This window comes from Malus sylvestris, chromosome 5 (assembly GCF_916048215.2).
Source record: "Malus sylvestris chromosome 5, drMalSylv7.2, whole genome shotgun sequence".
Classification (NCBI taxonomy): Eukaryota; Viridiplantae; Streptophyta; class Magnoliopsida; order Rosales; family Rosaceae; genus Malus; species Malus sylvestris.
The window spans coordinates 16,585,421-16,603,741 of record NC_062264.1 but is presented as its reverse complement, the minus strand read 5'-3'; the positions used below and the strand labels follow the sequence as shown (position 1 = coordinate 16,603,741).

Genomic DNA, 18,321 nt, shown 5'->3' with positions numbered 1-18,321 from the left:
ATTATTTCTTCCAACGGATCTTTGACTTGAGGCCGACTGTCTTCGAGTTCGGCTGGGGCGGCTTGAACTTTGTCAAGAGATAAAATAGGACCATTGTCTCATTCGGCGAGGAACTCTACGAGGTAAACACCCGAATTCGATTGTTTAGAGATCGCATACCAATGAGCCAGCAATCATTCCATGGTCGATGAAACTGCGGCTTGGCGTTTGGTTTGACTGGTGTCAGACATTGGGATAAAAAATGAAGCTAGCCAATCCGAGTCTCACCGAATCCTGATGAACGATTTCGGCGCCAACCTCGATGGCCTTCTGAACAGATATTTGAGTTGGTCTTCCTTCATCATTGAAACCTTGTAAGGTGATGTAGCCGACGTGGTCATCATAATATCGTGCTTGGATCATGTTAGCTTCAAAGGGTTGAGCATTGGCCGGATGAACAATAACCAATTTTCCGTCCCAAAAGATGAGAACTTGATACAATGATGAGGGAATACAGCTTGTTGGATGAATCCAATCTCGACCGAGCAGTGCATTATACTCGGTCTTGGAGTCGACGATGAAAAAGTACGACCGACGATGTTCACTTCTAGTGGAAGCACCCCTTTGGTTTGGGATTTGTCCCTGATGAAATTGTTCATGGTGATCCCTGATGGAATAAGTTTGTTGTTAGAGTGACGTAACGCTTTCATGATGGTTACAGGCATGATATTAACAGTTGCTCCAAAGTTAACAAAAATTTTAGAGACTGGGTATCCTTTGATATGAGTCGTTACATACAACGGCTTTAGATGATGGAGATTGGTCGACGATGATCAAGGAAATAATTCGGCCATAACTGCCTTGAGGTTGTCATCTTTCGTTGTTGACTCAGCTTCGGCAACAGTTACAAAGTCAACGTGAATAACTTCCTCAATAACTACGTCGCCATCCAGGAAATTCAGTTGGAATGTGCTCGGTTGAAAGTCGGCCGGCAAAACATGGACCATACTGATTTCCATGTTATCAAGGACCAAATGACCCATCGGGTTACGATATTCTTCTTTGGGCTCCTCTCATTCCTGGCCACCTTCTATGGAACCTCTTTCCGTTGGATTTGTATTGAAAGTATTGTCTTTCCCTATTTCGATGGTATGTTCCCGTGATGTCTCTTCAGAAGCCTTCTCGTTATGTTTATTGGCCTGAAGTGCGCCTGGAACCGGAATTGAGCCTGGGACTCGTGGCGAGAGATGAGCTTGCTCCTGGTACATGATGCGGGCATCCATGGTGTCAAGATAGGCATTCAATCGTGCGACACGTTCCATTTCATTGGCCGTAAGGCCGAAGAGAGAAACGACAAAAAAAACTTCGAAGTGGTATCGTAAATACCGAAGCTCCTCGAACGAGAAAGAAAGGTATGCCACGTCGATATCAGTGTATAGGTCAACTTCCAAGCCGAGGAGTCAAGCTTCCCGTATGTGCTGGAACCCTAGCTTTCAACCCTGGATCTGAGGTCTTTTGAATAATTCGTTCAGCATCTAGACAAGTTAGAAATAGATCAATTGTATCTTGACATGCTTTCTGCAAACCGTATAAATCATTACCCGAATGCTTTTTATGGAACTCTCGCATGTATTCCAAGGCCTCCCCGAGGAATGGTGGATGTAAATTCTGTCCAATTTTGATTAAAGGTTCCTGTGGGGTTAGCGGGGAAAGTTTGCTTTCAGCTTCCTCCCTGAAGTGATCAAGGCATGCCTTCATTTCCCCTGGTCGAAGAAGAAGTTGAATCCGCTTGTCGGCCTCCTCAAATGTAATTTCAAAATCATGATTGACTGGCTGTTTTCCTTGAACCAACTCTGTCATAATGGTTGGGGATGGTCATTCATCATCATTGCCAATTTTTTCTTTCGGTCGCCACTTAGAGACCGAAGTTTCCTGGGCTGCTCGTCGACGGGCCATGCAATCTATTCTTTGGTGCTTACGCTTCTGGGATTTGGACAGTGCAGTGTATACACCTTTAGAAGAGTGATAAGTATACCAATGCTAATCTCGAGGTTCGGGAGGTTTGAAAGTTTTCTGGCTCAGCGAAGAACCCGAGCTGCTAGAATTACGTGCGTAATAGTCCTCGTTATAAAATGGTGCATCGAAGTCGAGGCGCCATCTGACTGAAGGTTTCTCTTCAAACCGTGCTTTAAGGCCGAGCCTATCAAAGACCTGTTGATGTGTTGCGGCCATAGGTTGCTTTATCAAAGCCTGAGATAGCTTTTCCTTTGGCTCGGCATTGACATTTGCTTTACACTGTCTGCATAAAACCACCGACCCGTCCTCTTCATCGGTGCTAGAATCTATCATGGGCTTGACACTAAATAATCCGAAAGAGCTGTGGGTGGCTTGTTTGAACAAAAATCAATATTGAACTGTGGCCGAGAATTCTGCTTCAAAATGTGTTGCATTGTAACGAACTCGACTTTCCCTTTTCCTTTGTCCCTAGGTAGGCAAGCATCTACCATATTTACTGTTGCCGTGGGAAATGGGTTGGTATCAACACCCATTTTCTATTCTGGAAATCTGAGTTTGCGGTTATCAATCCAGCTTTGGACGGCATCTCGAAACACGACACAGTTATTTGTCGTGTGCTTGTTCGAGTTATGGTACTTGCAATATATCTTCCCTTTCAATTCTTTGGCCTTAAGGATGTTATGTCCTGGCCGAAGTTTGATAATCCTCGCAAGCAACAACTGGTTGAAAATTGCATCGGCCTTGGTGATATCAAAAGTATAAATTTTTTATGTTTTGATTGTGGTTTCTTCAGAGGTCGAACGACTTTTAGGATCTGTGGAGTTAGGATGAACTAATTCCTTGCATATGTACGGTTTATCTATGACAATTTCGGCCGCATCTATACTGGCATATTGGGAGTCTTCTCATTCGGTCGATGCATAACTGATCGAAGGGTTCTTGTAGATTGTTCCTCGGGTTGGAGACTTTGAAGTCTTTTCTTCTCGGAGTAGATAATCATACTGCTCGACGTGTTGAGCCAATTCATACTATTGATGCACAAAATCGGAGGTCTTGGAACAACGTAAATTTGACCGTGAATCTGCAAGAAAGTAAATAAGACAAGATGTATCGTGGTTCACCCCAAGGTTTGGGCTACGTCCACACTGATATTTATTTCTGACTGTATGTATGGATTACAAGGATGAGGGGAAGTCCCCCAGAAAAAAGAGAGAGTTTGAGAGGGCTCTTTGTTTGTGAGCATGAAAGCTTGAGAGAGATGAGCTTTGTGAGGGTGAGGAGTCCCTTTTATAGAATAAGGGCTCCTCACTTATTACATATTTGCCCCTTCCTTTATTACATAATTACATTTGAGTCCCCTGAGTATTTATACGAGGTCTAAATACGAAGACTCTAAGCATGGTACAAACACATACATATCCCGAAAATTTGCCCCTAAGAATTTCTTTTTATATTCTACATTCAACCCCGTTCAAGGCAAGCTTGACAAACTCGACCTCGGGGAGAAGTACTCGGCACCAATTTTGAGCTGACTTGAACCGTGTGAGGTAATCCATGGGCGACTCATCAGTCGTTTGAGCCATTCTGGCTAATAAGGAAACTAACATTTCCATTCCTGGTCGATATAACTGTTTATGGAATTTTTCGACTAGTTCCTCCCAACTTTGGATAGAGTTAAAATGGAGGTTAATATACCACGCGAATGCCGAGCCTGTCAACGAGAAGTTAAATAGCCGCAACTTATGAAAATCACTATTAACATCTCCGTATTGCACTGTAAATCGAGCGATGTGCTCTAATGAAAACAAGGATGATTCTCCCGCAAAAAGGCTAAAATTCAGAATTTTGAAACCTTTGGGATATTCAAATTTCTCCACATAGGCCGGGTATGGATAGATGAATTTTGGGAATTTCGATCCTTTTATCAAGGCCGAATCAATCATCCTTTGGACCTCTATTATATCAACAGATGTTTCGATCCTTTGGTCGAATCCGTCTGATCGACTACTTGATCTTCCTCTTTTTTCTAAGTCAATTGGTTTGAGCCGAGCAGGGATTGGCTCGGCCTGTACTATTGGTAACAGATTATTTCTTGCTGGCAATTGCTGGGAAAACTCGAATGACCTGTCGTCGCAAACCTTGCTAACTAGCATTTCAAGCAATCTGGTTTGTGTCTCACTGGTATTGCGTATCACATCGTGCAGTTTATTGATTCCTCGACTAAATGTCTGTTCAACCATCCGAGATTGTTCGTCAAGTCGTCTTCGAAGAAACGATCTTGTTGGTGGATCCGAGCCTTCACCACCATCCTCATTATAGTCCTCCACTGTCCCTTCATTGAGAACGCAGGTGTTTTTGTTAGGGATTTCTAGACTGCGAAGTTGACCGCTGAGACCAACTTTCTTTTCTCGACGAGTTACGCTTGTGGACTCAGGTGTCACGGCGCTAAGGGGATTCTGTGCCTATGGTACATTTTGTCCTATGTTCTGAATTGACAAATCGGTTGTTGATTTTCCCATTGCTGTTTTCTTTTTAACCGATCATGTCTTAATTGGCATGAACTTCGTAGTTTTAGCACTGGCTCCCACTGGGCGCGCTAAAATGTTGACCCTAAAAACTACCAAGCCTACGTGGCGGGCAGACCGAGTAATCTATGAGCTAACTACGTCATTCGGTTGAATGCAGGGCATGCCAACTCAACGGCCGAGCTCGACCGATGAGTAAAATGTGTTGAAGTTGCGTTGAGCGTGCGGCTGACTTCGTCTTGCGATTCTGACCGAGGAAGGAACACGTCTCGGCCTCTTGGGTTCTCGAACCTAAAGACAAGGCTACTATTCTTACGAAGTTCACAAATCGTCGTCGTCGGATTCGGTCACAGTGATGGTATTCGTCAGAGTAAACTCACGCCAAATCGACACCAAAGTATAAGGGCACAAATACTCAAAGCGGATATAAGTCTTAACAGAAAACGTGGTTCGCCTGTCGGAATGCCGAATTCAAAATCCCACTTATGAGTATCCAATCATAAAATAACTCGGCGTACAATGTGCCGAGCCCAGTAAACTGTAACACCTCACTTCGCCAAGAAGGCTGATGAGATGACCTCGACCAATAAGGATTCGAAAGTCCTTCTCGATCGAGACTTGGATAGATAACCAGTCGCCCTCAACGCAGTGCTGTTTATGCCAACTGAAGATGCTGCGAGATCAACTAATTCTACGACGACAATGTTGTTTATGCCAACTGAAGATATCACTGGTTGCCTTCACAGTGCTATTTAGCCAAACTGAAGGTATGTTGGCGAAAAGAAAAGAAAAAAAATCTCAAGGTTGTTGAGAGAATTTGCGCAGGGCAGTTGTATGTTGAATTGGAGGGGCTTGTTTCGATGTCTTCCCTCCATATTTATAGCAGCAGGTCTTCTCTGGATCGAGTTAAAACCCTACTCGGATTAGGACTTCTTATTTTGGTCAAACATTATCTCGACCAGTCCTATTTTCACTACGACTTTGAACCCAGTCTTTATCAAGCCACATTCACTTCCGGGTTATCAATATCTTTATATTGCCGAAACTTCTTATTGTGCCAGGATTCAATTACTCGTTCTTGCAGCAAGACTTGGCTGACCTAGGCTAGGAACCCCATGAACTAGACGATCCACGATAACCTTTTCGTAAGACCTTCCGGGCTGAGAATAAAACTCGGCCCAAACCAACATTTTGGGCCCAAACAATTTCACATATAACAAAGTGGTACATTAATAAAGAAGAATGGGTACACTATAAATAAATTAGGGTACAGATAAAAGATTAAAAAATTATGAGTACAAATGAATTTTTTAAAAATATAGGCGCTAAAAGAAATTAATACATGGTACAAAATAAAACTAAAAAGAAAATACTACAAATTTAAAAAAAATGTTGCAAATTAAAAGTGGGTACAAACTAAAAATATAAATATATGATACAAAGTTTAGGCATAAAACATAAATATACCATATGTAATTTTTCTATCATTGATTAAATATACAATATCACGTGACGGTATACACATGGGTGCAAACACAAATAAAACTTTAAAAAATATGGGCACAAAAAGAAACTAATATATGGGTACAAATTAAAAATGAAAAGAAAATTGGTACAAATTAAAAAATATTTGCAAATTAAAAATAGGTACAAACTAAAAATAAAAATATATGATAAAAAATTTAGCCATAAATATAAATATACTAATTGTAACATTTTTAACACTAAAGGAATATATTTAAAAATAAAAATATTTTATTATTCAAATAATTAATGATGTTATTAATATCCAATGACCTTGATAAAAAAAATTGAAAATGAATAGGAATTTAAACAATGGAGTAACAAAAAGAATAATGTGAACCTAATTTTCCCTTTTCAAAATATGAGTGTGTGACTCGGTAAGTTTCATTCTGTTTTCAATTTCTCAACTGCAAATCATTTAAACATGTAGATCAATTTTGAGGAAATTGTAGTAAAGGTCCCTTAATTTTAACACAATCGAAGTAATGGTCCCTCAACTAAAAATCCATGAACATTGGTCCCTTAACTCATCAAAACGTGCAGCTATAGTTCTTTTCGTCAACTCCATTAGAACTTCCATCGAAATGAGTCATTTTGGAAGGACCATTGCTATAATTTGATTACAGTTGAGGGACCATTGCTCCAATTCGATTAAAGTTAAGGGACTATTTTTCCATTGGGTTCAAATTGAGGGACTATTCCTACAATTTTTCTCATTTGGTTTTCCATATTTGCATATATATATATATATAGTATTTTAGGGTTTAGGGTTTTATTTTGCTTACCTAATGAAGATTCAAGACATGGAAGTTGCAGACCTGGGGGAGGTGAAGGTTGCAGACCTCCTTTTTTCTTTTTCTTTTTTTTTTTCTTTTCTATAGAAAAAATATGATATTCATTCAGGATTGAGTAGAATGCGTACATATGAGGATAGGGTACATATATAGGCCTCAATAAAAATCTTGCTGGGAATTTCAACCATGTCGAAAGTAAAAAGAGTATCGCGCAAATAACTATCCTCCATGACAACAAAAAGAAAACGTTACAAATGATTGTCTTCTAACAGGGCATCTCAAATTAAATCAGGTGGGTCTCCATTCCATCGCGTCTTGGCCAAACATCCCAGTCCCACGCGAACCAAACGATGGGCAACATTATTTGCTTCCCTATGCACGAAATTTACCGTTACGTTCTCCAAACCTTGTAATAAGCTCCTTTCTTATTTTCACGATTATAGTTAGGATTTTTCCCTTTTTAATTTAGTTTTAATTTTCTTCCAGATTTTTATTTTTTCAATTTCATTTTTAATTTTAACATAGTTAAGATCCACATAAGTATTTATGACATTGAATGAATAGACAAGAACCCTTGGATTTTATAGCAATCATGGCCTATGAATGTTATATAATCTAATGGCTCAAAAAGAGTGTAAAAATATTTGTCCATTGATCCTAACTCATTAAATGAATTAATGTACCTAAATGAAAAACACTAAATGTATCAGAATACATTTGTATCTATAAAAATGAGTTACCTATTGTCTTTATTTATTTATTAGTTGAAAATGATACATACAATCTTTTTAGTCTTTCACACAACTATGTTCAATCATGCTTATTGTTTTATTTTAATTTATTCAATCTAACGGTCAAAATAAAGAAATCATGCTTATTGTTTTATTTTAATTTATTCAATCTAACGGTCAAAATAAAGAAATGTTTATGACAAGTCGAATGAGTGAGAAAAAGTCATCTCTATCAGTTTTGGGTCAACAAGGCAAACCCATGATTTTCAAGTCCCTAGGCCTTCATCGGTGGCCCAGAGAGTTGGACTTGATTCTAATCTTATAGGAACCAATAGCGCTTTACATGGAGCCGGAAAATTTGAATTGTACAAGAATGATTATAACTCTTTTAAGTTCAAAATATAAAGCAGAAATACATACTGAAAGTCCCAAGGGATAAATTAGAACAAACCAGTCACAAATCTAGAAAATCAAGTATCCAACTTATGAACAAATCAGTTGCAACCAAATTTTGGAACTTTTGTACGCAAACACCAGTTAGAACAACTAACATGTACATGGACACAAACACAAGCTAAGTACAAGACAGGAAAAAACATAAAAACACGCAAAGAACAAATCCCAGATGCACCAGATTCAAGACGAAGTTAACTCTCATATACAAAGGTGGGGGGGGGCGAAGATCATCGTTTGCCGGAGAGACTGATTGAGCTCACTTTCATCGGGGTTGCCACCACCAGTGGAGCTTCGGGGGAGTTGGTACCATAATTGTCGTGCATAAAGCGACTCTCAACGATGGATTCATCCTTCAACAGAATCTTGTAACAGTAACAACTCTTGAGGCCTTGCTGATTCCTGTAACAATCATGAGCACTGTTCTTCACCTGCTGGAAATCCCATACCACACTGAATTTTCCAACTGTTGCTACTAGGTGGCGCTCTTGTTTACCGTTCTCAGTGACCTGTAAACAGAAATTAAGCATTTTCAACACAAGGAATTTTTCAATAAAGACAGTTTTCATCAAGAATCCAATTTACGTTTTCTATTTCCCAAATCAGTGCATTACTGTTTCGTACTTATTCAGATAAGTGAGATTTTTCTGCTCCTATTCCTATCAATTTCAAAGAGCTACATAACTGAACATTCTATGCGAACACCTTCAGAACAACAATGGATGAGTTATCTACAGTGTTTGCCACAGGTCTACTTCTCGGAGAACAAAACAGGACCATCCGAGAAGAAACACAAAATCCAGCGTAAATCTATGCAAATGCAGAACTTAGACCTAGTTCTGCACTTCTAAAGCCAATACCATTTACTTGTAAGTAGTAGCATACCTCAAAACTTCCCATTTAATGCACAATTGTAAGCTAATAGATGCATATTAAAACTAGTTCAATCAATGCTTGAGGTCATCTTCTCAAGAATCAGAACCAGAACCATAAAAATTCATTTGAACCACAGCAAGCTCAGTGTAAGATTGTATCGATGTTCACTGAAGCAATTCATGGGCGTGAATCAGTTACACAAACTAAATTGAATGATTTACATCTCACATCTATATCTACTGAAACAAGTCTACCATTGAGAAACGAGATAATGCAGGGCAACTCTATGCTAGTGCAGAACCTATAGTTATAAAACCAATATGATTTTTCTTACAGTATGATGCACTGTAAAACAAGCCATCGGCCCTACTTAAGAGTGAATATCATACGAATTGAGAAGCAGTTAGAACTGGCTTCTGTTTGTCCCTCTGTTTTCTGTTTAGTTACCTATGTGCCAAGTTAGTTGCTTTTGTGTTGTGGGTGCTCAATTCATGATCTAATTTGCATCTTAAGATTCTAAACACTTTGAAATAAAACCCACAACATATTGACAGAGAAAAATCCAAGCTTTGTTTAAAGAAGACATGAAAGTTTAAGTATCACCAACAAATTTAGAGAGGAAAGGAAATGCACTCTCTGGCTACACACATTTATGACATTGTGCTACGTGTACAAAATCTTTTCCAGCAATATGAATCTGCAATGACTAGTCATGAAATCCATCCGGCATAAACGAGTCAAAATCTTTTTCCATAAAAATATATTCAAAAGCATCAAAGTTTCACCAATGTGTACCTTTTTTATGTTGCCTAATTGGCATTGAATGATCACATGGTGTTCTTGAGATTTTATTCTCTCAGTTTAGTGTATACACTAGTTAAGACATGGTTTCGTTATAGCATGCATATACATGGTTAAATGATAGTACGAAAAAGAGGAATGATAGTACGAAAAAAAGGTACAGCTATTACCAGAATCAAAACAATAAAGCACTTATTGATGGATATATCGTGAATGTAAATAAATTATCCAGGCAATACAAGATCTAGAAAAACTAGAGGTAGAACACAAAGCTGAATGATAAACATGGAAAGCATGAACACCCAAAAAATCTCATTCAAGACTCGATAACATAGATGGACATGTAATTTAACAAACACGTATGAAACTGAACTGAATAACAACTTATTAACACCCGAGAGAATCATTCAACGGTCATTTTACACCATTTAGTCAAACCTAAATACACGTCACGGAACAAAATTTCCAATTACAGAAAAACGATGTATTGTACCTTCCAAGGTTTTATTCTAGATGAATATACTTTTAAACAATCTAATTATTGCAGCATTTAAAAGGAGAATAAGTATGCTTACCCATGAGAAATGCCCCCGTTGAAATTTGTTGTCTGTGCCAGCCAAATGTGAGTCCAAAGGGGTGAGCTTCAACAGCCTGGGAGCCGGTATCTTGTTTCCCGCTCTACCACTAAATCCAGTCTTGGTCTTTCCATCTTTGTCAGTGAACAGAGTGCAAATAAGTACCAAATAAGTATCAGTGGTACCTAACACCCACTTCCCATCATAAGTTACATCAATATGCGTAATGGGAGAACCGAGCCCCGGAAAAGCAGTCTTTGCCTGCCTCATGGAGGTCTTGGAATACAACCTTATCTTCCCTTCCAGACCCCCAACAACAATAGACCCATCTCCAGTAGTAGCAAAGCACTGAAAATTGGTCCCTCGAGAAAACTGATGCCCCTGAGTCCAATGCAGGACCGGGGAATTCGCATTAGCAATGTTCTGAACCATTCCAGCACGGTCACGCATATCCCACTGACAAAGCCTGTTATCATCCAAACCCAAAAAGGTCGATTCAGAAGGATCCAATTGGGACCCTTTAGTGTCATTAGTGATATCCCTCATCGTAATATCTGTTCCATCCTTTTGAAACTTCCATTCAGTGACAATCTTGCCCGTCTCAATATCGAGCTGCTGCAGCCCATTAGCTTGAGGCTTGCCTTCCTTAAATGGACTCATAAGTAGCATATTAGTCTCAGCCCTCATTAACAAAGCCTTCTTGGGTGTCGATTTCCCCAAACTTGAACCTCCGGTATCGAATTTCGCACACACTCCCTTCCCATGAATCCCATGGTTGAAATTCCTGTAAAACTGAACACCATTCTCGTTCACCAAGTAGCTATTGTCCAATGCGCCGAGAGTTAAGCTCTGGACCCCTCCATTGGCGGCCTCCTCGAACTCCTCCATCAAGTCGTGGCTGGGCCGCACCGGCGTGGCCGACTTTGGGCTTTTCTCGGAATCCTCATAGTCCCAGGCCGAATCATCCGCCGCCTCCGGCTTAACCCACCCGAGAAACTCCTTGCCGTAGACCTTGACCTTGTTCTCCTCCGTGGCCTTGACTCCGTACACGTTCTCGAACAAGTAGTCCTGAAACTCCGTCACGAACCTCCGGTACTGCTCGTCGGTGTAAAACTTCAGAGCCCAGACGCCCTTGGACACGAAATCGACACGGCGCTGATCGCCGAACATCTTCAATTGCAGGTCGGTGGAAACCCTAGCTCGGACTTTCGACCCGACTTTCAGAACCCACTCCCCCTCGCGGTCCATCCTTCCGTCGTCGTCGTAATCACCGTCGCCGTCGACATTACAGGTCTTGACGAAGGAGTAGGCCGTCTTCTCGGAGACGATCCACTTAGCCTTGGGAGTGTTGCCACCGACATGGAGGTAGAGCTTGACGGCGTTCTGGCATTGAGCGGCGGAGGCGGAGGAAGAGGAGGAAGAAGAGCCGTACTTGAGCTTGAGGGCCTTGAGCCTGGCATCGACGTCATCGACGGAGGACTCTAGGGTTTTGGACTTGGGGTTCGAAGAAGCGGTTTGCGGTGGCTGGTAGTTGTCCTCTGCGTCGTCGTACTGGTCTTCGTCCTCCGATTTCTGTTCCTCCTCCTCCTCCGACTCGTAGTCGTCGGAGTCGGTGATGTGATCCTCCCGGCTCTGAGCGGTTCCCATGAATTTTTGGAAATTCGAAATCCGAATTTTGTCGGAGAGATGGAGAGATGGAGAAATCGAGAGATGCGAGAGCTTTTAGAGGTTATGATTTTGTAGGAGTGAGTGCAGCGCTGTATGCTGACTCGGTGGAATCTGCCTTATATAAGCTTTGCTTTCCGCGTAGCGTTGATTTGACGTGGCGATTGCTTCTTGGGTAAGGAAAGAATTGGCTGTGGTGTTGTCCATCTCTCATTTCGTGAGACACATGCCACGTATATGTTCTATGTTGTTTTCTTTTGAGTGCTGATGTATACCGTTGTTCAAGGATCACGCATCCTTTTAATTTTCTATAATCGGATCAAATGAATTGAAAAAAAATTAAATAACAGAAATTAATAAAAAGTGCGTGAGAGTGTTAGATAGTACACCCCTTTTATAATTATTTGCTTAAATTCTTACGATGATCCCTTTGCTCGATTAAATAATCAGACTCGACTCAGAAATCCATGTCAGATGCTCCTTCTAGTTTAGCCACCAACAGAGTTAGCTACCGACGGGGTTCGAACCCACGTCATCATGCAGGGGCACAACACATTTTTCCTGTTGTAAAATCGACGGTGGGTGCAGTGGAATAAATGAAACAAGACACAAAATTTACGAGGTTTCTCTACAGTCAGTGTGACTGGAGTACGTCCTTGGGGCAGCAGTGGTGCTTTCATTATAATCTGAAATAATAAGAGTACTAAGATAACTCTCTCTATTATCTCCTCTCCTCTTCCTTTCTTTTTTTCTCTTCCTCTTCCTTCCTCTCTTTTCTTTCTTTCTTTTCCTTCCTCTCTCACCCGTGAACCTCACCACCTTTTTTTATGTTGTGTGGGATTGTATTTATAGAAAATGAGAATCGTATGAGGCAAGCTTTGGCAAACATTATTCCCACTTGTAGCTTAGTGGATTAGTGGCAAGTGTGGACATCCACCATATTTACAACACTTCCCCTTGGATGGCCACAAGTCTTCGATTGTCTTATTAATATCTTGATCTGTCTTTGATGCTCCCCCTGATGAGTATCTCCCTCTGATTTCAAATCATTTAGGCTGATCGTTGATCATTCTACTTCAATCTCTTAGCGAGAAGAGTTGCTGAAAGAGGTGCTTTACTTGTTGTTAACTTTCCACAGGCTTGTTCTTGAACTGGGCTGGAGGACCTTCTGCTATACTTAATCTAAAGGTCTGAATTTACTCATTTTATTTAGAGCTGAATTTGATTCAAGGGTAGTGGACACTTGATCTTGAATCGGACATGTGATTCATTCAAGAGCTTTGGGACTTATTCTTGAATGAAATGGAACTATGAGCAGCCCCATGTAACAAGTGATTTTCGGCTCCGTTAGGATGAATTGGCACATGTTTTGTTGTGCTTATCTCCACATGCTTCAATTTATTATTTTCACTTGCCTTACTTGCTCCCCTTGCATAAGTGGTATTTTCCCTGGTTTTCCCTCATGTTTGCGTGGCATCTTCTCTTGTAGTATTTGTCCACTGATGCAGGAGTGAAATGCAACCCTTACCCTGAAGATGAGTACTCGAGGGTAATGCAAGGTAAGCAACCAGGCAAAGGTTCCAGGCAGTCGGTTCCTGACTGGAAGTTTGAGTAGAGGTTCCGACATATTGCTTTCTTTATCCTTGTTTTTGCAGGTAAGAACAATGACAAAGGAAAGGACAGGGAGATTGCATGATATGAGATAGTCTTGCTCTCGTCCTTGATGATATGACGTACTCTTGCTCTGGTATGACTTGTTTTAAAGAGGTATTCTCGGAGAGGAAGAAAACTGAGTATTTCGAAATGCTTTATTGAAGATGCATTCTCGAAGATGAGGAAGAGTTGGACATTCTTGCAAGTCTGCCTTGTTATGGAGAACAGAGGTCTACATATATAGAGATTTCCTAATAGCAAGTGGTGGCGATGTGCTTTTACTCTTGTCAGCAACTGTGGTGTAAATAGAACAATAAGATTTAAGTGTTTTCAACTTTGTCAGAGATCTTTGACAAAGTTGCACGCGATATCCAAAACAGTTGAGATTGCGTCTGAAAAATGCCAACGAACTTTATTCAGGAAAATCTGGCTTTTGAAATTCGGAGAGCGATGCCTCTTTGATCTCTGAATGAGTGGTTTTATTGCCTCTTCTTTTATAGAGACATCAATTGTGTTCAAGAGTATGCTTAGAAAATTGCTGCCTGAGAAATTTCCTCATTCTTGCACTTCTGAAATTTTATTTGACCTCATTTTTCCTTCATCATTTTTGAAAATGACTTGCCCATCTAACATTTGCTTAGATTTGAGTCTTAGGAGTGATATAAACAAGCAGCGTCAGGATAACATATGGCGCCCGTCCTTCTTATCTTTTAATGGTCATCTTACGATTGCGGACTCTGTGATGAAGAATAACATAACCACTATTGTGGTAGCTAGGAATTTTCTCACTCCAAAGGATAACAGAATCCTTTCAAAACGGTCTGACGAGTTGGCCGTTCAAGACTCATTGGCTCTCAGTATTCAATGTGTGGGCTCTATATCCAATATAAGTCAACGCCTACTTGCTCAAACTCGCCAAGTTGAATCATTGATGGATGAGGTGGCAAGCTTTAAACAAGAGATCAAAGGGCTCAAGCACAAGAATAGGGTGTTACACGTGCTTGCAAATAATTACTCGACGAGCATGATAAGAAAGCTCGACCAGCTGCAGGAATCTAAAAGTCCGATTCAAAGTGATCACCAGAGGTTCGTTGCTAGATTTCGAAAGCAACTGATGTCTTCCCCTTCTGGTGTTTTGCTAAGTACTGGGGTACCACATGATCAATCTCCAGTGCCTCCCCCATCTGGGGTACTTCCGAGTACTGAGGCTTCACATAAGCAACCTTTGTAAAGGCTCCATCCTATTTGTTTGTTTTAACTCATGTGCATGTACATATCTATAATTTCTTGGAGATATTAATAGATAAGTTTTATTTCATTCAATGTATTGTGCCAAATACAATAAAGCATATACTTCACTAAGATGTGATACTTCTGGACCAAATATTAATTTATCTTTACCCTCACAAAGATAAATGATCTTTCTTAGTATCTACATCATTTGAGTATTCAACTCATAATCTTCGATCCATATGGTTCTTTTAATATCATAAGCATCATGTATAAGATTCGTGTTGGTAGATTGTTCGATCTGCAGCTCGAGATAATATTTCTCTCAACAATTTATAATCTTTCTTAACTCTTCAGGAGTCTCAATTTAATATCATCAACTCTTCAGGAGTTCTAATTTAATGTCATTGACTCTTGCAAGAGATTTTAGTATGTTGCAACAATATCATAATGATAGTACTCACTAAGGCAATTTATACCATCCATTGGTATTAAGTACATAATTTATGTTTTACCTCTCGGGGGCTTACTTCAAGCAATTTGAATCCTTCAATGATTTTCTACACTTCATGACACATTTTCCTTTGGAATTTATATAGAGCAATTTGCTCCCATGTATACTTGAGGGATTTACTTATGGAGATATAATGTGGGCGACTCACAACCCTTCGTATATAATTCTCCATTCATATGAACTTGTTTACAAGAGTATAATTTCAGGTTTCAATTAGTAATCTTGTGTCATATCATGTGAGTGTAATTCACTATATTACAAATGCCCATATGTAACCTCATTGGTTCAACATATTTTGGCTATTTGTATTGTTCAAGTATATAGGTCCATTTTTCCACGTTCTTACAAAATTGTAATGGAATTGCCTTTCTCCATTTTTTGGCCAATAATTTTCCTTTTGTCGACGAACAAAAGAACGTGACTCAATATTAACACAGCTCATTGATGAATTTTAGTAGCTACTTGTAAAAACCAAAATTACCATTGATTATCATCAATCCGTGATCTCATATTCTCATGTGCATGCGTGATAGGATTTTTACTACTCATGTGAACAGGCTTAAATCTCCTATTTTACTTGCAAGAATCACAAGGTTATTGTAGTATAAACGGATCTCGCAAGGTCGTATCCACAGGGACTATTAAATAATTCGAAACTAATCAGATTCTATTTAATTAGTGTAAAGTAGAAATTGAGGTGATTGATTTTATAACCTAATTAAAATAAAAACGAAATTAATGAATTAAAATAAACAATCTGCAATATTAGAGCTAGATAGAAAAGAAAACAGTTTTGGGAGAATAAAATTAAGAAAGCACTAGGGTTCCACCATCACCTAGCAATCCTATGAATTTTTACCCATTACTTATGATCTATACATGCCACTTTGAAGGTTAAATTTTCCTAATTCATATTCTACTTGGAACCTCCAACATAAAACGTATATCCAACATGCAACCCGTCCGGATGTTCAGATCAAATCTGAACATGAAAGACTCATTATGTTTTATGAAAATCCTTTGAAAAACCATGCAATCCTTAAGACGTGATATTCATCCTAAGTGAAATTACAATTATTAATCACAAGAAGCCAGCGTCAATTTCAGGGAACCTTCCGACCAAAATTACATCAAATTACTTTTCTAAAGATCCTAATGGTGATCAGGCATTAAGACAATTAGATAGTTTTTATCCCGGTGATTAATAATTCAAAGTATGCATGCAATCAATCATAAGAAATTAAATAAAAATCACATATTCATGCTAAGGCTCAAGGTTTCGCCCTAGCAAAAGAAATTAGTTCCGCATATTCATAATTGAAATCATAGAAAATATATTCAAGAAAAGGATTGAAAGCACCTTCAAGTAAAAAGTCTTCAAAACCCTAACAATTCTCTGTCTCCAAAATTGCATAAAAGAAAGCGTAAAGAAATATGGTAGACGGCCAAGCAATATCTCTGCCCAGCCTCCCACACAAACCCTAGGAAACCAAAATTAATCCAAATCCCCTCAAAACTTAGGAAACATAACCCTAAATTAAATGATAAAATTCGTCTAAAATCTGAACAGCCATGTTTTGACCCATAAGCTACTCCAAAACTGGCCCAATATAGCTGGATTTAATGTTTGGGATATTCTGAACACTTTTTCAGAAGGCCACGAACCCATCCGAGGTCATCTTGGGCTCCAAAAACGTAATTTAAGCCCAAAAACGTCATTTTCCAACACTGCGCACTGCTTCTTTATTTTATCGCCAGAAAATAACCGCTTGGTGGAAAAATCCCAAATTTTGATACGATCACGCTAAGTGACTAACGAATGTCCTCCAACTGGAATTACTCCAAAATTCGTCCATTTGGTCCTGTTTTTTTCCAGAGGAAGTCGAAAGTCCTATATTAAAAATACAATTCAAAGTATCAAAATTCTTCCAATATATTAACCAAAATATACTCAGATTAGGGTAAAATATATAATATAAAATCTACTCATCAAATACCCCCAAACTTAACTTTTTGCTTGTCCTCAAGCAAAACAAGACTCAAACAAAAATAAAAACTTAACAAACTAGACAACTAGCTAAAACTCAACCAAGACAAAACTTCTACCTTCAAGTTGCAATCCATAGCAAATTTTAAAAACTAGAACATCTTTTCAAAAGTTCCAACTAATCCCACCACAGAGTCTAAGCCATTTAGAATCAATTAGAAAAGAATTCACAAACTTCCCCTGGTGTAAAGTGAACCACATAGTTAAGGAGACTCAACTAAAATCCTTACCTCTCGTCCTTCTTTATTTCACACATACTAACTTTAAGTATAACTATTTTTCTTTTTCTTTTTCTTTTCAATTTTTTATTTTTTTTTATTTTTTCAGTAACAGTAGCGGTCGTGCAATGTCGGTTCACTTAAACTTTCAATCCAACCCATGTAGCGAGCTTTAGGTCAATGACTCCCAAACCACTAGGGTTTTAGGGCACTAGGTGTAGAACACCCCTAAGGACTTATTAACCCGAGCTGAAAAGGCTACGAAACCAACTAACCACCCTACCCCATGCCATAACTCTACCGTTTGACGCGAGAATCATTGCTGATTAGGCAGGACTGGCCCGGTTACTAGGCAAAACCTCGGGTGAGACAATTATTACTTTATTCACAATAATAACTGACTTTACAAAAATTAAAAATAAACTTAGACTAAAAGCAAGTGTTTCAATCTCACTCCCCACAAACCATGTTGGTGTGATGTGCAAAGTTCAAAGTATAATTTATGAATTAGTGTCTAAGCAACGATAAATAGCAAAGACTCTAATGTGGGATTAACCTTCACCATGTCCATTTGTTCTAACGTTTAAAATAATCTATGGATATTAACTTAACACGAATGAAAACTTTTAACCGACACAAAAATTAAAAACCTAAAATGTTATTTTCCCACCCCCAAACTTATTTCACACTTTGTCCTCAAGGTGTGGAAAATAAATAGAA

General features: G+C 39.2%; 1 protein-coding gene across 1 annotated transcript; it reads right to left on the bottom strand.

The window, feature by feature from the left end:
- Positions 1-7,943: 7,943 nt before the first annotated feature.
- Positions 7,944-12,049, bottom strand: LOC126622398 (protein CYPRO4-like). Its single transcript, XM_050291117.1, has 2 exons — positions 10,275-12,049; positions 7,944-8,531 (listed from the first exon to the last, which is right to left on the bottom strand). Exons 1-2 carry the CDS (start codon positions 11,919-11,921, stop codon positions 8,253-8,255), a joined length of 1,926 nt encoding a protein of 641 aa, XP_050147074.1. The 5' UTR covers positions 11,922-12,049; the 3' UTR covers positions 7,944-8,252.
- Positions 12,050-18,321: the final 6,272 nt, after the last annotated feature.